Source organism: Harpia harpyja, chromosome 9, assembly GCF_026419915.1.
Source record: "Harpia harpyja isolate bHarHar1 chromosome 9, bHarHar1 primary haplotype, whole genome shotgun sequence".
Classification (NCBI taxonomy): domain Eukaryota; kingdom Metazoa; phylum Chordata; class Aves; order Accipitriformes; family Accipitridae; genus Harpia; species Harpia harpyja.
In genome coordinates, this window is record NC_068948.1 from 26,199,570 (window position 1) to 26,224,063 (window position 24,494).

Sequence of the window (24,494 nt, forward strand, 5' to 3'; positions counted from 1 at the left end):
CAGTAGTGGCTGTTAAGAAACAGTGCTCATGCCAATGCTTTTAAAGCTGACTTTAACAGCATTAGCAGTGCCTTTACTAACATTTCCCGTCAACAGTCCTGCTTCCTCTGGTCAGTGGTTTGGTCTCTAGCACTGATGAGTCAGCAGAAATAACAAATGAGTAATTTATAGCATGAAAATACAACTTTAGGGATGAGTTTCCAGTAGTTTTGATGATGGTTTGCTGACTGCTGCCAGGGGAAACTGAAGTTGGTTTTATAATGGGGAACATGTGCATTGTCCTTCCAGATCAGACCAAACCAGCTCCCCCTCCCTGACCCCCTGCATGCCTTGGAAAGGACAGGATGGGCACACTGGTGCATAGCCCCTGGCTCAGGACCCCAGGAATGTCCTGGCATATACCCACAGCTCAGCCTAGATGCTGCAATTGTGTGCGGCACCAAAGGCTTCTAAAGAAAGCCTAAGAGCCAGAACTGATGAACTCTGTAATAACATATTTATTGTCCTCCAAACACCCATCAATTAGAACCGAATAGAGTCACCACTGGGACGGATCCCAAGCTGTCATTATGGGGAGGCTTCAGCCTCTGATTGTCTCACAGCTCTTTCCCATTCCTCATCTCATTCCCAGGAAGCTAAATGGGCTTCCTAGCTGAGTTTCAGGAACACCACAGTGTCAGAGAAGCAAACACCCTGGCACACCCTCCCAAAGTGCTAGAGAAAAGCAAAGTACAACATTGAAGCATCCTCCAGGCAGCAGCAATATGCAGTGCAGCTTCTTCCACCCCAGTGCTGGCTCCTGGCCATAGCCACCCTCTCAGCTGCATGCCTAGGTGAGGGCTTGGCCCATGGAGTTGGAAAAAAAGCCCCCAAAACAAAGTCAAAAAGTTTTGGTTTAACTGACAATGTGACCATCAATTCTAAGGCTTTCAGTCATAATCTCCTTGGGGAAACATCACTAGTGTTATGTTTTAGAGAGAAATGATTAGTCAACACTGGGGTGTCTTACTCCAGCAATTACCAGGATGGTAATAACCCCGCACGTCACCACAGTTAGAGAACCATCATTAACATCTCCTGAAATGCCTGTTCTGAGCAAGCCCAAGACTTTCCCAGGCTGTTGCTCCAGGGATCTTTATAGTGACTCATCATAATCTAGAGGTCGTTTTGACGCACTGGCAGCAAACTGGTCAACAAAGAGAAAAACAGGAGTGGATTAAGTGTAGAAACACAAATATTCTTTATGGCAAGGAGTGATGAGTAATTCCAGGGCAGAGCTCCATCCCAACCTTTTCCGATTAAGTGCAGCCACCATCACCGTGAACTTTGTCACCATCCTGGCTTCTCCATGTTAATTACACCATGCCTTTTTCTCCGTCCACAAATAGGGTTTGATCCACATGTATGGCACTTGTTGTGGTTAGATATGGTTTTGGGTGGTGTTCAGCTCCAGATGTGCATGTTTGAAAGAATATTTTCAAGTCAGGTCTCTCTAGCTTTCTTATTTGGCATACATCTATTGTTTATGCCACTTTAGAGCCTGGTAGTTGACTATTTGTCAAACATTGGAATGGGCTGCCCAGGGAAGTGGTTGATTCACCATCCCTGGAGGTATTAAAAAAGCGAGTGGACAGGGTACTCCAGGGCATGGTTTAGGGGGCATGGTTAATGGTTGGACTTGATGATCTTGGAGGTCTTTTCCAACCGAAATGATTCTATGATTCTATGATTCTATGATTCTATTGTAGGCTGGCATAGAATTGTTACAGGGAGGGAAGAGTAACTTGCATCATGGGAGGATCTACCTCTTATGCCTTACCTTTGCAAAACGGTATCTTTCGGTTTATTAGCATGTCTCACTGACTCAGGTTTTGGAAATGAAAGAATATTGCCTTGAAGATTTGCAGGGCTGATTCATGTGCAAAGATTAAATCTTGATGATGGATATGGCATTGTGAGCACTGTACTTGCCCAAATGTGTGGTGAAACATCCCTAACTGCTTTGAAAATGTTGTTTGCTCAGAATGGAATAACTGTTGATACTTGCCAATCTTTTTAATACATTCACAGTATTGGCCTTTGTATTGCATTTTATAACAGCTGTTCTAAAGAATAAACATAGGCATGGGTAACGAAGTGCATTGCTCAGGGCCAGGTAACCTTGAAGAGGAGTAACATGAAGGTGAAGGCTTCTGCACTCACCCCATGGGGCTTTTGTGGGGCCCCACACAGATCCACAGGGCCCAGACTTTCCAAAGATTTCATAATTAAAAAGCTGTTTTGAAAGTTTGTCACTTACTGAGCATCCCTACCTCAACTGTAAATATGAATCAATTCTCCTCCCAACGATCTTTTTTTCTTTACTTGTCTAGTTTTTTCTTGCTGCCAGGTCCAAACTGTCTGTTATTTCATTTATATCAGGGCAGACAAACATTAAAACGTAGCCATGGTGTTTAGGAAATACTATAATTCATATTAGACGTTTCAAAAGATACCAACAGCTGAGTCTGATCCAAGCTTCTCCATGGAAGCAAGTCATTTAGCTTTAGGGCAGCAATTATCTTTTCTATAAAAAGTGACATAATGATTACTTACTTTCCCTAAAACATTAGCAATGGCAAAAAAAAGTGGTGAAAAGCAAAACAGCTGGGAAAGTGATAGGCAGACTTGGAACTGTCTCATGGTGTACACAGAAAAAGAGATTAAGGGAAGGGTCTGGCACAGGCTTATCACTGGGCTGATCTTCATCAACAGGCATTGACGAAGACTTTGCAGAGGCCGTGGCATACCAGCAGCTCTCCTGGGATTGTGATTGGTAGCAAGGGCTCCAGACAACAACCCAGGCCACTTTAATGGCTGGTTCATGATGACCCTGGCCAGGAGCACATACCTAGACTGCCTGGAGCATGCACCTAGACTTGCAGATAGGTTTTGCAGTCCCTGCTGAGCTGCCTTCACATCAGAGCCTGAGTCAGCCTGAGCTGATTCCACAGGAGGGCAGCAGCGCCAGCACGGAGCTGCGTGACCAGACCTGCATCCCAGCTGGGTTCTGCAGCCCCACGAACCTTGCCCCATCCCCGGTGGAGAGACCAGCCTGCCCCAGAGCATCTCCCCCCAGGCTGGGAATGGACCTGGGAATGAAGAGGAACTTCCAAATCCTCTGATGGAGACATTTGTTAATTGCCCCATCAGACTTTCCCAGCCATGGAAAGATGGGTCCCTGGCTGTTGCCAAGTATCTTTGCAATGGTAGCTTTGGTGGTTTATCTAGACCTGGTTTATTGCTCAGGTTTTCCTGTTTTCCAGTGTTTACTGCTCTCCTCAAATACCCAATTTGTTTAACCTCTAGGATTAGTTGGGTTTGTGATGGGGAGCTGGGGAGACAAGGTTGCTAGTTGTGAACACGCAGCATTAAGTTTTTCTAGCCTGATAGCTTGGGGCTTGACACGGTTGCTATCTGAGTGGTTTCCCTAATAAAACACTTAGGCTGCTGGGTTTTTAGCTCTTTGAACTACCAAACTCTACTCAATAGAGGGATAAAAACTAGTTTGTTTAGGTTTTTTAAATGTTAAAAAACCAGCTTGTTTTAAAATGTGGTCACCTGGAGAGTGAACTTGCACTTCTGGAACTACTGAGATGAGGGGTCCAAATGTATTTTGTGAGCCCCTCTCTTAACCTTGGGCTGATTGGAAACAGCCCTATGTCTTGATCACTGACATGAAAGGTATCATCGTAAAACAAAAGAAAAGCAACTTTATAGTGAAAATCATCAGTTTACTAGAAAAAAATATCCTGAGAAGATATGGAGATAAACATGTGTGAAACCATGACCTTTTTTACAAATGAGTTATTACAGAGTCTTGGGGAATGTAACCCAAGTAATATACTATTAACATACCACTTTACATGTGTAATACATCAGTGCATGTTTGTGAAGCACCCTGACTCCCTTTGTTCTGCGGAAGTCTTGGGATATTTCTGGGTGGGTATAATTGCAAGAATGACATGGTATTTCTTAGGCACCAGAAGACCATGAGTTAAATAAGCAAACATATGTACATAGCCATTATGGAAGAATGAAATTAACATAATCTTTAGCATAAAAACAGCATCTGAAATTGCTTGGCATCAGCAGGACACACCTGATGTCCTAAATGGCGTCTGCCTAGAGGGATCCACTGCTGGCACCAGCCAGGCAGCATAGGTACCTGGGGCTTTGACCAGGACATCCAGCAGCAAGTAAGAAACTGGTGCTCCAGGTCCACATGTGACTGTTAACACTTACATGTGAAAAAGGGTTCTTTGCAAAAGCAGGCTGGAAAAGTTTTGATGCAGAAATATGAAGAATATCTTGAACCTGGCTCAGTTCAGTTTGTTTGTAGAAAAGAAGGCCTCCAAATAGGACTGGTTATGAGTTAGAACAGGATACTCTAAAAATATACATTTTGCCATAATCTAGAGGTGTATACCTAGAAAATGCAGAACCATGTTTCTCTGTGAATGGGGCTTCTACTCACTGGTTTCCAGACTGCAACCTGGATATTACAACTGACATACCATTTTCACACAGGGGCCTGCAGAGCAGAACCAAATCCTTAATTTTACCTGAGCATGATGTTTTGAGTGGTCTAGGAAGAGTCTCCAGGCCATCTTCTGTTCCTCTATACAAGGCTGAGTGTCACCAAGAGAGCATTGCAAATAAGTAGCAGAGGAAAAAGGAGATTCAGAAGGCCAATGGTTTGATGCAGCAGCATTTTAATGTAGATGCAAAGTGGAGTAAACATTTGCAGAAAGAATAATGCAGACTAGAAAGAGCATATTTCTAGAGATAAGAAAAGCTAAAACCAATTACCCATTCCAGTGTGACACATTTCATCGACATGTTCACTTTCCTCACTCTTGCTGAGTCTGACCTTCAAATCCCTATGTGTGCTTTGTTTTAAAACCATGGTCAATGTCAAACTGGGTGGAGAAAGTTAAAAGCGCAGACATAAGATGCAAAGCCACAAGAATAAAGAAAGCATTAATCTAAGCTAAAGAGCTATATAGGAATTAAATGTAGGGTCCTGGTTTTCAGGGGTGCTTCCCTCTCCGGTAGCCATGCCTCTAAATCACATGCCATATTCTTTCACATCTTTGCTTGCTCTTTTCCTGTGACTATTCTTTGTTTTAAGCTGATTAGATCTTCTTACAGAAGCCCCTCTGGCAAGGATGCTTCCAGTGGGTGGAATAGGTGTAGGAGCACTCTGGCACACACTGGGGAGCGCACGGGGGAGCGCACTGGGCAGCACACTGAGGAACACACTGGGGCTCACACTTTGTCGTGAACTGTGGGGCACACCGATCAATGCAAGGCTCTACGCACTCAGCACCCTTCTGTGCCGAAGCAATCCCCACGGCTGACTCTAAGGAGCCAGCCAGCTCGGCTGACTCCGTGGAGCCCACAATAGTTTCCTGCGGGTAGGTGGTGAGGATGGGTCCTGGGAAGGTCACAACCACAGGAGGTGGGAATATAATCACGCGGGAATCTGGGCAGGTGATGACACAGGGCTCATTGCAGGCAGCGGCACGGGGCTCGGGGCATTTCACGTCACACGGGACAGAGCATGGCTCAGTGCACAGAGTTTTCTCGCAGGACATCTTTGAGCTGTGCTGTAGACCTGCAAGGTACAGGAAGGAGCAAATATAAAACCAAAGGAGCCAGTAGGACAGGATCAACACTTGAGCTAAGCTAAGGTGAACCCTGAAGAGACACAAGTTGTTATATAGATTGACATCCATCCTGTTCTGCTCTGCTTTGCTCTTCTCCTCTGGGGCCTTTCAGAACCCAATTCCTTCCTGCAGACAGCAAACAACCTCTTTGGGGCCACTGCTTATATATCATCTGCTTTCTTCTATGTAGTTTGGACTCCAGAGGTGGAATTCAGTAAAATTAGGGTAACACAGCACCAAGAGTTGTAGAAATGGAAAACACATGAGAGGTTTTACTCTATCAAATTTACATATTCTCTGGGCTAAGCAGACAAAGAGCAGAAAGAGGTATATAATCCCTATGTTGTACATGAGGGAGTCGATTCCATAAGGATACCAAGTACTATGGTTTTTAGTGCAGTTTGTTTGTAGCAGGTGGCTTTAATACAGCATATTTAGTATCAGGCTTACTTAGAAGATTCAACAAATAAGATCCTTTTGCAAGATCACAAGGAAAAAGCTGAAGCCCAGCAAAAACCTGAAAGCAGACCCCCTAAATTTAAATTTCAGAGGGAGTAAAACTGTTCATAAACCTGGACTGAATTCTACACCTTCCTTCTTTCTTTTGAAATAAATTGAAGAGTGGGAAGATAATTTGGAAAATGTCTTAAAACTACATTTCAGGATGTCATTCCAAACTTATCCAAATTCCAAATCAAAGCAACACATGAAGGAGCTAGTTAATCTGTTGTTTCAAATTAAATGGAATATTTCCGTTTCAGACAAGGTGATTACTTATTTTTTGTCTGAACTACATATTAGAAAAGCCTGGGTGGGGCTCAGTTTGACTCAAGCAATTTTTCTTGGATTTTTTTTTTCTTTTGTTGTTTTAGACACAATGCCAAAATACCCATTATTCACCTGAACTTCTGACCTTAAACCCTAATCTGGACACTACCTTCAGGTTCCCACTCTTTCATTCTACTACATCAATTAATTCTATGTTCTTGACTTGACCTGCAAATCCCTCGGCAGAAATAAAGCCAGAGAAAACAGAGAGCTGAAAAACAGACCTGAACACATAATGTGCAGTACAAAGCATTTATAGTGCATAATATATTCTTACACAGCCTGTGGAATGTTTGCATAAGACCACTGCTTTGCATAAAGAGAACAAAAACACCCAAAACAACTTCCCAAGGAATATACACCTTAAGTAGACATTTTCTGCGTTCCCATTTCTTCTGCACAGCTGTACTGACAGACGATTTAGCAGAGCCCTGGCCATTCAGACTGACAGTGAGTGCCCAAGAGGGTCCCAGGTGGGGCATTTCCAAAGTCAGACCAGGAACTCTGTAGGGCTACATCCACAGAGACGTTGTGTCCTAATAGTTGGCTCGAGTCTGAAAGGTGACTGCAGCTATCTCACTATCTCATTATTTATATGGCCTATCTCAATATTTATACATGATACCTCTGTCCAAGATTAGATAGAAATTGGAAGCCACAAGGTCAGAAAACCACTGCCAGATGTATACTGCTGGCTAAGATATTTTAAGGTTACCTAAAGGCTATAGGCATTAAATTTCCATAAAGTAATGGAACTAGATGTTGTTAATATTATCTAGATTTCAAATGTATTTTTAAACCTCAATCCATCAGTGCCTCTGAATGAATAATTAGCAAATGACTCTTTCATGAAAAGAAACTCCTCAATATTGTACAGAATCAAATATTAATCCAAAATTCATCCCTGAGGTAAACACAAAGATTTCAAAAATGATACTTCTTTTTTTTTTTAGGAAGAAGAAGTTATATCAGAATCCAACTTACTCAGTTCACCGAGGAGAAGTCAAGAGAACCTGCTGGAAGGTTTCTGAATCATGAATGGTTTTATATACCCTCCTGGACCACCAGGCTGATGCAAGAAAATAACGTCATATTTGTGCGTTAGGTTCCATTACTCCCCAAACAAAATTTGACATGTAATTACAGTAATTGTTTTGCTTACTGTTTGTGTTGATTACCCTATTCTCACCAGCACGTGACTTGCACAGTCCCGTCCCCAGATTCCTTTCATTTCATGGTTTTAAGCATCAAACCCGCTCTTGCAGCCCTGACGGTGAGAAGGCAGCCCTCAGGACTGAACTCAGGCTTGCACCGGAGCCCTGTCAGTGCTGCAGCTGGTCAGAGGTTCTGCAGGACTCATCCATGCAGTTCCTTAGAAAACAGGAGTTTGTTTTCCTTGCTTAACATCATGACCTCCAAGAATGCATAAGAGCCTAACCTAGTATTAGCAGTAAGTGTGCTTGCTAGTTCAAAGCTTTTTAGGACATGTTTATAGAAACTGTAGTCACTGCATGACTGTAGTGTCAGGATTGCCTTGGAGAGACACTCCTAGCAGAGCACAGCATTGCCCATGGTGGCCTGGCTCCTCATTTGATGTTCCAGTCTCTTCCAAGGCAAGAATATAAAACAGTGTGAGGGCTTGACCTGGCAGCTGTAGCCACAGTTTAGCATGAGAGGTCTCCTCTGCAATATGATCCCTGGCCAAGCCCAGAAAGAAACATGGGGGGAGAAAGCTCATTCTGGTTAAAGTGGGATGGTGAGAGGGATCCAGGAATTGCTCAATCTGGTTTGGAATAAATCACTCTATCCTGAGTCCCTTTCACAGTGGTTATGGTCACAGCTGCATCAGAAAAATACTTACAAGCGTGGAGAAGTGTGCTGTGGGAAACTCACGGTAAGTGAACAATGCTCTGGCAAAGCAAGCAAGATGGTCATTCACTGTTTAACATACAAGTGGGCCAGGAAAAAGAGGAGCAACTGATTTATTTAAGATTGCTCAGGAGGGCTTCAGTGATACAAAGGATTGAGAGTTACAGTACCGATTTTTGCCCAACTTGACCTGCTGTCATGAAGCAGCAATTCATGCCATGTTTGAAGCACAGACCCAAACCCCTCAGGTGGTAAGTATAATACTATCTAAATCAACAAATATGCCCTGATTTGGAAAAGTGAATATTTGGCCAACTTGTTTTAAATAGTGTGATCAGGATAACAAATGCAGACCTGGCTTTTAATCGAAAAAACCCAAAGGGATCCAAATTCCCAAGGTGTTTATCATTGCCTGATTCAGAGAATCACATGGGTGGCCCTGACATATATATTTTAAAGTGACGCTATGATTCAATACTGTGGAGTTTAATACTGGCAGCCTGTTATTAACATCATAGCGCCACAATACTTTGGATATATAAAACATTAGTGGGTGTTTGCAAAACTACCTGAAAGCATTTCCTCAGAACATTTCCAGTAAGTGTTCTTGCCAAGAGGATCCTTCAAAATCACTCTGCTTCCAAGAGATAATTGATAGCATAGGAGTTGCAACAATAATAAGCAAAAAATGTTGTATATGCACGGAAATGAGGGAGGGGAAATGAACCCAGAAACTGTTCAATGTGTGCATGTACACATTGTTTGGGCTGGCAGGTCCCATGATCATGGTGACAACCAGAACTGCTACCCAGCCAGAGCTACACACCTAACTTTTACCCACTGTTCTGGAGCTATGCAGGGGAGATGAGACGTGCTGCTGAGAGCTGATTTGAATAGTATCTGTCAGGTGCTGTTCTTATAGGTGCAGCCCAACACATCAACCTCTGGCAGCTTTGGAAAAGTGTGGAGTGGCTGGCATTCATCTCCAGCTCCCTTCAGCAGTGCCAATCCTGCCAGGCAATTTTTGCCATGACTCCTCCTGCACTCTTGCTAACGCTCAGCTCTCATGGCAGCATCTTCCCATAGCTTTTGCCCTGTATTTGGCTGTCTAAGAGGCATTTCCAGTTTCGGGTGTTTATTTTTTGCTATGTTTCTGACTCAGAGGCATTTCCCACGAAGCCCCATGGAAAGAGCAGAGCTGCAGGAGCAGCCACTCTCACCCTCCTGGCATGAGCTCGCTTAGCCAGAGCAGCTCCAGAAGGAGCTTTTGAGTGAGCCCAACTTTCACATGCATATATGCATTTATTCTCTTATACATATTTATTTATTTACATGTATAAAATCAGTGATAAGTAATTAATTGTACAATTGCTGTTGGTAAAAGATTTCAGACTTCAAACTGGTGAAGTAGCAAATGCTGTTGTGAACAGTTAAATGAAATGAATATGAATTGCTTTAGAAGGTGAAAATGCTTCAAAAACAGTGCTGAGCAATGCCAAAGGCTTAAAAAAAAAATCAATTGGGAAAAACCAGAATTATAGGAAATCATTGTGGAAGAGAACTGGTGAGGTTGCCCAATTTATAGACTCTTCTGAATTATTCCTGGAAAAAAATTGTCTAAGCTGTTCTTAAAAGTGTTCCAGTACTGGGATTCCATCATCTTACTTGCAAATCTGTCAGCACCTGGCTGCTCCTGCAATTGGAAAGTGGGGTGGATTTTTCCCTAAAACTAATCTCAGTCATCTTTACTGCAATTTAAGATGATGACTTCATCTCCTGTTCTTCCACTGAATAAAGGGGATTTTATTGCCGTTCTCCTTGAAGTAATGTTTTAAGATTTTAGATTCCTTCTTATTAGCCTCTCTAAGATAAACAAATCAAGTGTGCTGGATAGTTTCTGTGAAATAAGACCAAGAAGACATTTAAACAAATGCAAGTAACCACAAGAGCGGCAGGGGAAGATTTCTCTAATTAGGAAACTGTAATTAGAGAAGGAAGAATGTGCAAGCATTTAATTATAACTATAATTAACTATTGGAATTATTGGAATAATTTAGCAGAGATGAGTGATTCCTTACTGACTTTAAATCAAAAGTGGGTGTTCAGTCAAAAGGTGTATAATAGTTTAAAGAGAACTTATGGAGTTAAGAGAAAGTAGTGGGTAATATTTTCTGGTTCATATTGTCCAGAAGATCCCTCCTGGCCAAAAAATCTGTAGGCACGAGAATACAAAATATCTGTTGTGACTTAAAGTGCGATGTGGCACCAGCACCCAGTCTCAAAACTTGTCGCTTCCATGTTTTCATTCCAATTGATAGAATACCACAAATAGTGGCGAAAGATAACCTATGCGCACACGTGCCAAGAGAAAAGAATGTATCACAAGGTTTCTGATTAAATTTAAAAAAAAATATTGAAGGCTATACAATTATGTAATAAACTGTACAGTTATGTCTATATTGACATTAAAATTTTGTCTACAGTTCTTATAAACACAGTAGACCTAGCTTTAAGTTAGCTAGTGTAGCTCCTTTTGGCATCAAAAGACTTTCCTTCCATGATCTCAAAATCTGGGCAGAGATCTGTGATTCACCTTCCTGCCACTGTTGCTTTCACTAGGCAGGTGAAGTCTGTAAGGACTCATTGCTTTTGCCTTGCTTTTCTCTCCATTGCCTTCCAGACCTTCACAGGCATAGAAGAGACAGCAGCAAATCATATGTATTAATTTTGTATCTCCGTTTTTGTCTTTTCTCTTATTCACATTAGGTTTTACACAGATGCCTCTATGTGCTTCATGTTAGCAGAGTAGACCAACGAGATTCATAAGGATGAGTCATGTTACCGGGAAGTATCTTCATAACAATTAAGAGGAGCAGGGAGCACTAAGAGAGAGCTGAAGGACATGTGTGCACACAAATGTAAATATTCAGTGTTTCTTTAAGAAAAATCTAAAAACCAGAGCCCTTCACATGAAAGAATTATTATGTTACAATTAATTAAAACTGATATTGTATGTTCCTGTTTTCAGGAGGAGCATGTCTGCCACTAGGTCGTATTTCTAGGAAGGTGTCAGCTGATTTACCAGTTTGATTCTATGCCAGGTGACACTACTAGCAAATACTAAAGGATGTGGTGCGAAATTTATGTTCCCCCCATCAAACACAATGTGACAGTGTGATAAAGAGGCTAGATTCTCCTCCAGGACACTCACAGATTTCACAGGGCTATTGCTGAATTACCCAAAAGATTACTTGAAAACAAGAGTTACAAGGAAAACAAAAAAAAAAAAAAAAAAAGAGGCTTGAGTTTGAATGCAACATAGCTTTAATGACAGGGAAGCACAGGATACATGGTGAAGACAGTCACGCAGAGCACAAAGGACATTTCCCTGAGCTTTGGGAGGTCATGCAGCTCCACGCATGCCAGCAAAGTCGATCACTTGGCCATCACCGGGTTGCAGCCTCCCCTGCCAGGCTATCACAGCCCAGGGCTGTTGGAGCAGGAGACGTTGCCCCTTCAGAAACAACCGGAGCTACAGCTTCCTCCGCCAAATCTCCTGTAACTAGAGTAGCCCCCACCACTCTGAGAGCTCCCCCCACCAAAGCACCGGCCTCCTCCCAAGGAGCCCCCACCATAGGAGCCGCCTCCTCCACAGGAGCCCCCAAAGCCCCCACCATAGGAGCTGGAGCCAAAGGATCTTCCGCCTCTGTATGAGCTCCCAAATGACCTGCTTCCTCCATATGAGCCCCCAGAGCCAAATGAACTACCCCCTCCGTACGAGCCCCCCATCCCCAGGGAACTGCCACCTCCGTACGAGCCCCCCATCCCCAGGGAACTGCCCCCACCATATGAGCCACCCATCCCTAATGAACTGCTTCCTCCATATGAACCCCCAGAACCAAATGAACCCCCTGATTCAACAGAGCCCATTGGCCCTGAAAACCCCCCAATGGGTGATGGGAACGAGGTGCCCACGAAGCTCTCCTGAGGGCAGGAGCTGAGGATGGGGCCTGGGAAGGTGATGACCACAGGCGGTGGGTAGACCACAGCACGGGAGTCCCCACAGGAGGTGACGCAGGGCTGGCTCCAGGTGTTAGCGCATGGCTCTGGGCAGGTCACCTCGCAGGGTGAGGAGCATCTACTGCTCATGAGCTGGCCTCCTGAAGACATCTTTTGTGATGTAGATAAACCTGCAGCATGGGTTAAGGAGTAAAAGTAAAATGTATATGCAGCTCTGTGCCTTTATGCAATCTCCTTGATGGTACAAGCTGTATGTTTCCTGATAGAAGGGATTATTTTCTTATAAATATGAGAACTACTCTTGTGGAGATATCTAACCTTACTCCAGTCTGAAATACTGTTCTTCAGTGAGGTTAAAGCTAAATAATATAGACAGAGATACAACTTCTCTTGCAGTCAGTAAGGAATATACCTTTCTAAAGCATCTTTAGTCTGTCTTCATTCTGATACCATATGTTATTGTCTTCCACCACTAACCTCTAGTTCTGTTAAGGACAAATCACTAATTTATTCATCTCAGCTATTGGGTTCTTTTGGAAACAGGTTTGACAGACCCTGTAGTTATAAACAGAAATCAACAGTGGTTCTTGCCATATATGTGCATGTGTGTCTGTATATACAAGCATATTTTAATAAATGCCAAGCTGTATGTTGTTAAGTTGTAACCTCCTTATCAAATTAACAGGATTTAATTGACACTTTCCTTTTGTGGCTTGGAAGAACGCAGCCTCACATTTTAAGACCTGCATCTACCAATGGTTACTGCTGAATGGCTACAAAATACTTATCTGCTTAAGAAATAAAACAAAACTGATATTGCTGATCATTGCAGAGTACTGACATAGAATTCATTCCCCAGTTAAACACTGATAGCAACATCCCAGTTAGTATAAAGAAACTTAAAAGAAAAAGTACTTACCAGGCTCACAGAGAAAACCAGACTGAAGAGAAGTTGTTGGTGAACCTGGAGGAAATGCAGTGCTTTTATATACCTCTTCAGACTGCTACCACGATATGCAACACATTTCTGTACATGGGGCATAATAGTTAGCCAGCAAAACATTTTGCTGAATAAGCTACTTCTAATTGTAATAATTGTTTTGATAACTGATAATGATTAGTAAATCAGCTCCACATCATACATGTGCAACACGCCCTTTGTCTTACTTTAATCCTTAAATAGTTTTTATATCCATTTTATGACTAGTGCCATCTCCTGACCTCATTTGAATTGCAGTGGTAGTGAATTGAGCTCCATTTACTTAGCCAGGTAAAGACATCAGTCTTTCCTGCAAGCAAGATGAAAACATCAGTTTGGCATTGTCAGGAGAAATATTTTTTGTTCTGCAGCAGATTCCATTTAAATTGAGAATTGCACAGAGTTGGGAAAACTGCAAATTTATAGTTTCTCAGATGGGAGAGGTCATTTTTTCTTCCTTTTTAACATCCACCCAAGTAACTGCTTACCAAAGTGCTTAATCAAATACCCACTGTCATCCAAGTAAGTGCAAGGAAGCACGATGTGAGAACATGGAGTAATTTTATTATCATCCTTCTCCTTTTGTCACATTTCAGGAGACCTGCGGTATTCTAGCAAGACACACTGCTGTTGTCCAGGAGGCATCATTTGAGAAAAAAATATAGTCTTTTTGGATATGGAATGGATGCATGTGGAGTGTATAAAGACGATTTAACCTAAAACAAAATAAAAGCATCTTAAGAATGGCAAGGACTATTTTTATCAAGAAAGCCACAGCAGTATTCCTGGACTAGTACTTAAAAGCCTCAGATATTAGGAGACAGAGATAAGAGTGCATAAACAGGAAGAGATATCTCTAAGCAAAATTTCCTTTATCAATAATCAGAATCGTAGTGAGAACACTAGATGTGATCAATATTTTTGTGCGGTTATAACAGACAAATATCATGCAGGTTGGTGTCAGTGATATCAAACACCCTACTTAAATGTTTTGTTTCTATATCAAAGCAAACTCAAGTAATGCCAGATTTTGACTCTCAGTCATACCTGTGGGAGGAAAGCAACTGCAGTCTATCGAATCTAAATGGTTGGGTTTTCAGCCTGTTCTACTTATCATTCTATGTTTAATGTTTATACCATTATAATGTTTATTTCATTATATCATTTATATCACCAGATTTCTGGTGTTTTCAAGCCCAATTAGAAAATAGAACACAGGGAGCTTATATGGTTAAGATCTTGCATCAGAAGGCAAACTAGTTCTGTCAGGCATCAATGGGCAGCCCTTGATTTGACAGTTTTGCTAGTCAGCAATTCTTTGTTAACTCCTAAGTTAATGTGAATCTTCCTTGTTTCCTACAGTTGGGTTGAGAAATATCAATTTACATGAAGAACCCTGGGCACTGTTGCTGTTTCTCACATTTCAGCACCACTGGCAAGCAGTAGCACTTCTATTAACCACCTAACTATTTGCAACACAGATTTTGAAGAAGAAAAGTGGAATATTGTGTATGAAACCTGTTTATCAGCTTGATATAACCCCCACATGCATCTATACTCATTCCAGTTTCAACTCCAGTGAGGGCCAGGGACAATATCAGCTGCTAGGTGACTTTGTCAGCGTCAGAGTATAAAACAAAACACAAGGTGTGTAATGCTTGTAACGTGACTTGGAATTAAGAATAAAGTTGTGATCACATCACCTAAGAGAACAATTAGAACAATTAAAGAACTAATGCATACAACAAAACATAGTCTGCCAACGCGTAGGAAGCTCTTGCACAAAGCATGGCTCACATCCCACTGGTGGTCTGAAGAGGTATATAAGAGCACTCTGAATGCTTCAATTTCATCAACGACAGCTCTTCATCCACACTTCTCCAGACCTGGTGAGTTGGATCTCCTTCATTCTCTATATGAATCATTAGGAAAATATTTTCAGTATTTAACTGAGGACTGACTTACTTTTCTGCAGAAAATGTAAGCATTTTCTGCTAAGCAATGCCGTTTGCCTTTTGTTATACATTAATTTTTATAGTCATTTAAATATATGCCTTTGTAGACACAGTTGATGAATTATAAGACTGGATATTCACAGGAACTTGGATCAATTCAATAATGTCAGTTAGCTCCAGAGCCATGTATTAGAATCCAAAAAAATCTTGAAGGTAAGCTGCTTCCAAAGACACATGGAGTTTGGCTTTGCTCTCCATGATTACCAGTATTTCTAGAGCAGCAGAAAGTACTTTGGGAAGTATCAGGTGTCAGTGCATGCATGTTCAGAAAAACGCGTGAAAGAGATAAATGCTCTTCTTCCACCCGTTTTTCCTGCTCGTAAAAGATGTCAGAGCAAGTTTTTTTCCCTCTGGCATTTGGGCATTGTACTTATGCTTTATCTGCTGCTGCAGGTTTGTCTGCTTCACAAAAGATGTCTTCAGGAGGCCAGCTCATGAGCAGTAGATGCTCCTCACCCTGCGAGGTGACCTGCCCAGAGCCATGCGCTAACACCTGGAGCCAGCCCTGCGTCACCTCCTGTGGGGACTCCCGTGCTGTGGTCTACCCACCGCCTGTGGTCATCACCTTCCCAGGCCCCATCCTCAGCTCCTGCCCTCAGGAGAGCTTCGTGGGCACCTCGTTCCCATCACCCATTGGGGGGTTTTCAGGGCCAATGGGCTCTGTTGAATCAGGGGGTTCATTTGGTTCTGGGGGTTCATATGGAGGAAGCAGTTCATTAGGGATGGGTGGCTCATATGGTGGGGGCAGTTCCCTGGGGATGGGGGGCTCGTACGGAGGTGGCAGTTCCCTGGGGATGGGGGGCTCGTACGGAGGGGGTAGTTCATTTGGCTCTGGGGGCTCATATGGAGGAAGCAGGTCATTTGGGAGCTCATACAGAGGCGGAAGATCCTTTGGCTCCAGCTCCTATGGTGGGGGCTTTGGGGGCTCCTGTGGAGGAGGCGGCTCCTATGGTGGGGGCTCCTTGGGAGGAGGCCGGTGCTTTGGTGGGGGGAGCTCTCAGAGTGGTGGGGGCTACTCTAGTTACAGGAGATTTGGCGGAGGAAGCTGTAGCTCCGGTTGTTTCTGAAGGGGCAACGTCTCCTGCTCCAACAGCCCTGGGCTGTGATAGCCTGGCAGGGGAGGCTGCAACCCGGTGATGGCCAAGTGATCGACTTTGCTGGCATGCGTGGAGCTGCATGACCTCCCAAAGCCCAGGGAAATGTCCTTTGTGCTCTGCGTGACTGTCTTCACCATGTATCCTGTGCTTCCCTGTCATTAAAACTATGTTGCATCAGTATGTTTGCCTAATGTTTTCTTTTTCACATTTTCACCTATAAACTACTTTGATTATGAAACATGTTGCCAGGAAGCCAGCTGACAGCTGAAAACTTTGTCTTGTCTTTAAGAGACCATCAGGCCCCTTTAGCTGCCAGCACGAATGTGGAGCAGTGGAAAACGTTGCACCCTGTGACATATTTCAGGATTCATGCCACTGAACTGGAACTCTGCTTCCTGACCATGTGTTATTATCATACCTCCTACCTTCGGAGCTACATAATGATTGCAAACAAATTATCTAATTGTTTTCAAATTGAGCCTGTTTCTTCAATCATATTAACATTTTGCTTGGAGCTGATGAGTTTCTTGTCTACAATCGTTAAATAAATCACAGATTAAAATTCCTTAACTTCTTTAAACATGGGGAAACTTAAGGAATTGCTTAATTGTGTGAGTATCCTCTAAATTCGGGGGGGGGGTTATCTCCAGAAAAGCTGGCAATTAAAACTTTTGTTATTGCCATTTTCACCTTAGTTTTAACAAAGAGATAAAAGTTAGATTTTTCAAAGTGGGACCAGGAATCTATGACAGGGACATTCTGTGTTTTGGCTCTATTAATAGTCCCTGTGCTTCAGTTCATCCTTTTTGACTTTCCGAACATGAACAATTCTGTAGTTCAACATGAAGCATGAAAAAAAAAAAAAAATCTTTCTTTGGTTCCTGATCTCCCTCATGTGTTTTCCAAGTAACATCAAATGGAGTAGAGCCAGGTTTTAACACATCTTTAGCATTCAATAGACTTGGAGACTCACCCATTGGTCTTTTTACATTTCTACTCCCAGCAATAGCTATGGAAAACACCACCACAAGGCATTATTTCTGGTCTTGTGGCACTCATCATTTATGAAAGTCTCTCTTGCACACCCCTGTGATATGAAAGCACATTATGCTGTCATATAAATGCAGCCCTTTGATGGGGTCACAGTCAAAAGAAATTCCTAAGTGTCTTCAGGTATTTAACACTGCAAGTTCAACATGACAAATCTCAGAAATCAAGTTAAGGCTTACATCGTTGATTTTCTTTGGTTACCATTCACAATCCCCAGAGAAATGTATTTTTATATTGGTTTGCATTCTTTAGGCAATCTTGATAACATATTTAAGTTGCCTGAACCTTCAGACATCTCCAGGGAACCATGATAATTCCTATAAACTGATTCTAAATGAAATATGGTGACAGAATGGATGAACAAACAGACTCCTTCAAAAGTGAAGAGTTGGGCTATACCACAGAGTGTAAAATAAAAAACCTTATGAATTTCCAGTCTTCGGCTGACCATGTCTCACCCTTACAATTCTTTTTTTCTACACTTTTCCCCATCAGCCAGAGAGAGATAATATTAAGCAGCCTGACCTCTTCTGAAAAGGTCTTGTACATGTGGCATTTTAAATCTCATTCCTCATTTGACATGAAATGGAACAGCCGCACTGATGAAAAATCCTTTATCTGCGGGTTGTCTGTGGCAAGTGACTTCTGTTTGCTATCTGTTCATACACCAGCACAAAGTACCGAGTCATCAGCTTCAGAAACCTCTGTGCCCTATGGAGAAGCAATGCTGAACTGTTTTGTGTGCTTAAATTTTGAATGCTTCATTCAACTGTCCTTTTCACAACACCTTTATTACTTAAGCAATTACTATCATATTACCGTAAAAACAAGTAATTGTTGCTCACTGGCTATGTAACCAGCTCTAGGAAGCCTAATGAGCTAGTGCAAAGGATAGGACCAAAACAGTCTTGCAGAGAAAGAAAAGCTAAACAAAATTTGATGATGCAGGAGGATTTTAATAGGAAAGAAATGGAATACACTGCAGAATGAGATGGCACACAACACAAAGCAGACATTTCCTCAGTTCCAGGGAAGGGCACCTCATTCACTGCGTAAGAAGCATCTATTTTCCACCGGTTGTTCTCCTGTCACAGTTTTATTGACAATCTCTGTGTCAGGGCTTTCAAATTATTATTTTTTTTCTTACATTGGCACAATGAAAATAGGGATCTAGCATTGTGAGATGATTAACAGAAGCTGTGATTAATAATAGACAAAGTGAAAAATGCAAGAAAGAGGTGTGGGCCCAGTTTTCGGAGGTACTGAGCAAGGGTGACTCCCATTGATGCAATGGGCTTTCGCCATCTCTGAAAGCCAGCCCTGGCTCCGGATCTGGATCTTGCATTTTCATCTCCTAAGCTGTTGTGTGGGTATTCAGGTTGCCTTAGAATGAGCCACAGTTTCCAAGGCGGGAGCCACAGCTGCTGCTGTAGGACCTCCTGCTGTAAGAGCCCCCCATCCCTGAGGAGCATCCATACCCAAAGGAGCCCCCATACCCAAAGGAGCCCCCAGATCCAAAGGAACCCCCCATCTCATAGGAGCTCCCAGAGCCGTACGGGGTCAAAACACGATATGGCTGGAGAAACGATGTTCCCACAATGCTCTCCTGAGGGCTGCTGCTGAGAATCGGTCCTGGGAAGGTGAGAACAACTGGTGGGCATACACCACGGCTCTGGAGTCCCCACATGATACCACACAGGGCTCAAGACTGCTGGTGTAGGCACATGGCTGCGTGCACGTCACCTCACAGGCAGGCAAGCACTGGGAGCTGATGTTGCAGTACATTGTTCTCAGGGTTTGATGTGAAGCTGGGAAAGACAACATGTAGTCAGGAAACCACCACAGTCCGGTGCCAATGGGTGCCCATCACACGTGACAGCAGTGGGGTTAGGTAGGCAGATTAGATCCTTGTTCATGCTTCCTATTCCTCCCTCAAGGCCTCCTGTCCTGTGATCCCTTTTCTTCCTCCCTTCTTACCCCTGTGGAGGATGCTTAATACTTTGTTTATTCAGTAGGGTTTAGCTTTATATTTGCATCTGAAGTTTTGAAAGATGTAAGAAAAAATAAAGTAACCCTTAAATATTTTTAAATGTAAAATTGATTCTTACCACTGTCTACAAGTTACTGCGGTGAGTCTTCTATGAAAAGTAAGATTTCACTGCGACATCTTACCTCATTGCCAAAATCACAAAATACAGACACAGGAAAGAGTCCTCATTTAAAACTACCACTACAGAGACATGACAGATACAAAATTATTAGCTTAAATCAAACTCGCCTACAGCACCAAGACAGGAAAGTCAGGAGAAGTTTTTAGGAGTCTCCTGAGATGTTCCTGCTTTTATACCTTTTTGCAAGCAACTCTAGGGATGTGAAGCACCTCATAAAATCTCTAGCACTTACCAAACTATGGGTTTTCCTTTCTGGTTGACTCCTCTAATACCTGTAATTATTTTCATAGTTTCTAATTAGTAAATGATCCACAGACCTACACAATATGACTCTCGTATAATAAATTTGGGCTTTCTATTGTGTTGAAATTGTACAGCCAAATTCCTATGCAATATCATTCTGCTGACTTACTGGATTTACAATGGAAACTGATTGATCCCTACTTACTATTTTTTGCTAACGATTTACCAAGAAGGGACCCCCAGAAAGATCAATCCTGCAAGTCTGCTTTCATGAATGGCCTGACCCTAATGCCGAGCAACATAAGATAATTTTGAAGTTCAACCTCACTTTTAAGTTTGAGATCCACCTTGGAGAAAAAAGAACTGGTGATTTTGGTTATGCCCTTGCAGTGGCCCCGCTGGCACACTCATCACAAGGCCCTAAGCATAACATCCTAAAGTGAATTTTGACACATACTTGGGTAAAACTCTTCAGAGGGCTCAGAGCTTAAAGGAGATGTCATGTGTCACTTCAATCCCATTTACCTGTGTTTTGAAAGACTTTTTGCAGGGCCTTGTCCCGGCCAGCGCTCAAGAATAATTTGTGAGGTCTGATTCTGTCATGGTGCTGTATCATCCATTCAGTCAATAGATACAGGTGGGGTCGCAAAGAATGCTGACACCCCCATCCAAGGTGGGTTGGATGATTCCTTTTGGGAGGTATTATACCTGAATCTAAGGCTTACAAATAAATTGTGGGACTGACACATCAGTAAGCCACCTTCCTTAAAGCCATTAAAGAGAAGTAAACAGAGAGATCAACTCCTGTTTCAGTTGGAACCAGAATGATGCCAAGAGGATTTTTTCCATTATATTTGAGACAAAAGGAAGCTGCTGCATGTTGGAGGCATGTCACTCAAAGTAGGGCTGTAAATGGATCACTAATTATGAATTGAAATGAAAACAATTGCAAGGCTTAGAAGAGTACATTTTTCTTGGTGACAAGAATTTAGTGAATAATGGATGACCTCATATCCTTCCTGTTGTCTAAGAAAGTATATAAAAAGGTAGAGAACTAAGAAATCTTCTATTCTTCCAGGTCCACTGACTTATTGCTACAAGACAACAGGGTAAGTCTAACTTCATTGCACTTCTTTGTAGCTATAGGATGCTTAAAACTTACTTTATCTTGCAAAATGCTAGCAATTTTAGAAAAGCTGAGGTAAAGAGAAGAGTAGATTTAGCAAGAATTCTTAGAAAATCTAGGGGAAAGGGAAGAACAGAGCAAGGAAGATTCTGTTACTTTCCTCTGGAGACTTTCTGAAGTTACAGACAAATCTTCCTGTAGGTCTACTTTGACAAGAGAATGAATGGGACTTTTCTGAACAAGTAATTGTATGAGGATCAGGCAATTTAGTCCCAGGGAAAAGAGCAATATCTTTTGAGAGATTCAGAAGAATAAGAGATAAGGATGGTGCACAAATGAAGAAGAACTGAGAAGCATTAAAAGGGGTCAGTCAGGAAGGAAATAGTAGGGAAAAAGGAAACTGAGGGAGGGTTGAACTGGGAGTTAATGAGCAGCTGGAGGAGAAGGACAAGGTGCTTCTGGCTCATACTGGGAACCTGTTGGCATCTGACTGTGGTGGTTTCCTGACTGCATGTTGTCTTTCCCAGCTTCACCTCTGGTCCCCAAGAATGATGTTGAACAACATTAGCTCCGAGTGCTTGCCTGCCTGTAAGGTGATGTGCACACAGCCATGCGTCTACAGCAGAAGCATTGACCCCTGTGTTGCCTTGTGGGAACTCCAGAGCCATGGTGTATGCCCCACCGGTCGTCCTTAACTTCCCAGGCCCGACTCTCAGCAGCTGCTCTCAGGAGAGCATTGTGGGAACATCGTTTCCCCAGCCATATGGTGCTTTGACCCCATACAGCTCTGAGGAGTTCTATGGGATGGGAGGTTCCTTTGGTTCTTGGGGCATGCCAGGGATGGGAGGCTTCTTTGGATCTGGGGGCTTCTTTGGGTATGGAGGCTCCTCAGGGATGGGGGGCTCTTACAGCAGGAGGTCCTACAGCAGCAGCCGTGGCTCCCGCCTTGGAAACTGTGGCTCATTCTAAGGCAACCTGAATACCCACACAACAGCTTAGGAGATGAAAATGCAAGATCCAGATCCGGAGCCAGGGCTGGCTTTCAGAGATGGCGAAAGCCCATTGCATCAATGGGAGTCACCCTTGCTCAGTACCTCCGAAAACTGGGCCCACACCTCTTTCTTCCATGTTATGCCTCATTGTTGATCAATAGCAGTTTCATATGATGGCTTCTCTCCTTACATACTTATTAGTCTTGTACTATGTCCTTTCTGGTGGAGTGGAAATGCTTCAGAATTTGCAAGTGGGACTTTGCTGCAAAGATTTCAGCTTTACCTTGTAACATGCAGTGCCTTTTATCATTGACACGATGGTCTGGCTGCCTTGGGACTACAGAATAGACCATCAACAAACTGCACCATTCTATACCATAGCACTTATTTCATGTCATATTAAAATCTTGTTGAATCATATTACTAGCTTTCTGGTTTTCCTTTTCTTCCATTCTGCTTTACAAACTAGTTGTAGTGAAATTGAACTCAGTGGGAGTCAAAATAGGAGGTGGAGCTCCACGTATGTAAAGGGAAGTAGAATTCAATACCCTCATGCGTGGCTGCATGAAAGCATCAGTCTCACTGTTCTTTCTGTGTAGGGAAGTATTTCTACACATTTTAGTGGCTGAGCCTGGAAGGAGTCATTCCTGAATACTCATTTCAATTTGAGAACATTTTAGATAATGTGGTTTGCAGAGGATGAGTGGTAATTGTACCTACATTCGGCTTCATGCAGTTGCACTCACACAGTATTAAGAGGACCACAGTCAGCGATTTTGAGGCTGAGCCAGGAATATCTATATAAACTACTATACACACATGTGACTTCAATGAAGGTGATGCCTCACAATTTACAAAGGAGAGTTACACCCACACACAGCTCTTAGTCAATAGACTGAGGAATGAAACATTGAGTAATGAGAGTGAAAATTGCTGGGGCATTGCTACCACAATCTTATCTGCAGTACACTAGAGCAAAGTCAGATATTCCTGAGCTGAGACTAAAACTAGAGTCACAACAGCTAAGTAATTCCTTTGGTACTTTAGGACTCCAGTGTGTACACACACATCTCTGCACATGTCTTCAAGTGGCTGAGATTACCAATTCTGCACTAGGAGAAAGGTTTTATACCCAAATAAAAGCAATCCTGCTTTTTTTAACAATCAAAATATATATTATTACTTAAGTCTGTAGATTATGATCCAACTAGCAGAACATCATTACTTTGCTTGATAGGCTTCTCGTAAAGTAATGCCATTACCACTGGGTGATATAATACAAGTAATATTCTGTTAATGTTGTGGTGCAGCACACTGCATGCATAAACCCACAATATGACTAGAGCTATTTGAATATTTCGCCTAAGATTTTCTGACTGAAAATCCTGTTTCATCAATGGGCTTGCAGACATATTATCTTAGAGATCTGTGTAAAAGATATCAATAAAAAAAATATTTAAAACCACATGCAAAGTTGTGGTGGAAAAATCTGTTTCTCAGGCAGGTCTGGCACTGATTGTGCATGAGGCACTTTGTGATCCTTAATTCTGAGAGCGCACAAGGGCATCCATCTAGCTTTTGCCTGAGGGATCACATGGTGATGCTTAACAAGCTCAGATCATTTACTGCATAAATGCTTCAATTAAGTTAACAAACCACAAGGATTAAGATAATCAAAGGAAGGAAATTAATACTATGCTTGGCACAGCAGCATTTGCTCAGCCTACACACGAGCCCTCTCTTGTCACAAATAGCAACACAATGGAAATGGCTCCTAAAGAAAAATATTGATACAGTTGCTGGGGTGAATTTCTCAGCTTACTTCCAGGCACATCACATAATGCAAGACTTGTAGTCTGATTCTCAGTTGCATACAAATAACTTCTTCCCATTCCTCTTGGCCCTGCCTCCCCACAATACTCAGATCTAGCTTAACCCATTTCCCTTTGCAGTCTGTAATCAGATAAGCTATTTTACCAACAAGACTAGATAAATCATAGCACAACTTTGCCTTCTGATGGAGTCAGGACCTGTGCAGTCATTTCAACTCCTGCTGAGGGTTAAAACAATTTCCTCAGGGATATTCAGGGAATGACTGGTAATGACCCCAAGTAACTGACCTAGCTTCAAAGTTACCTTGGTTTTGAGTGGGAGCTGTACCAGACCATCTCTGAGGTTGTTCCAACCTAAATTATTCTATGATTCTGTTCTATTTATTAGTATGTATACCATGGTATATATAAGAAAGGGGAAAAAATACTTTATTCAAGAATTTCTGACAAATTGCACTGGCCATACAGAGGAATTAATTCTTCTCTGATGATAGCCCTCAATTAATGTATAAGAACTGATGCACAAAGTTAGCTTCTTTCAGACTGGTTTGTAACTATTAA

At 42.4% G+C, this 24,494-nt stretch overlaps 2 protein-coding genes across 2 annotated transcripts; one reads left to right on the plus strand and one right to left on the minus strand.

The window, feature by feature from the left end:
• Positions 1-11,714: 11,714 nt before the first annotated feature.
• LOC128146651 (scale keratin-like) lies at positions 11,715-13,382 on the minus strand. The gene is made up of 2 exons (XM_052798217.1): positions 13,348-13,382; positions 11,715-12,598 (listed from the first exon to the last, which is right to left on the minus strand). Exon 2 carries the CDS (start codon positions 12,576-12,578, stop codon positions 11,925-11,927), a length of 654 nt encoding a protein of 217 aa, XP_052654177.1. The 5' UTR covers positions 12,579-12,598; positions 13,348-13,382; the 3' UTR covers positions 11,715-11,924.
• A 1,883-nt stretch (positions 13,383-15,265) lies between these two features.
• LOC128146650 (scale keratin-like) lies at positions 15,266-16,699 on the plus strand. Its single transcript, XM_052798216.1, has 2 exons — positions 15,266-15,296; positions 15,816-16,699. Exon 2 carries the CDS (start codon positions 15,836-15,838, stop codon positions 16,487-16,489), a length of 654 nt encoding a protein of 217 aa, XP_052654176.1. The 5' UTR covers positions 15,266-15,296; positions 15,816-15,835; the 3' UTR covers positions 16,490-16,699.
• Positions 16,700-24,494: the final 7,795 nt, after the last annotated feature.

What these genes read in the sequence shown, in the direction of transcription:
- LOC128146650 (XM_052798216.1), top strand. Translation starts at nt 15,836, where the DNA reads ATGTCTTCAGGAGGCCAGCTCATGAGCAGTAGATGCTCCTCACCCTGC.
- LOC128146651 (XM_052798217.1), bottom strand. Translation starts at nt 12,578, where the DNA reads ATGTCTTCAGGAGGCCAGCTCATGAGCAGTAGATGCTCCTCACCCTGC.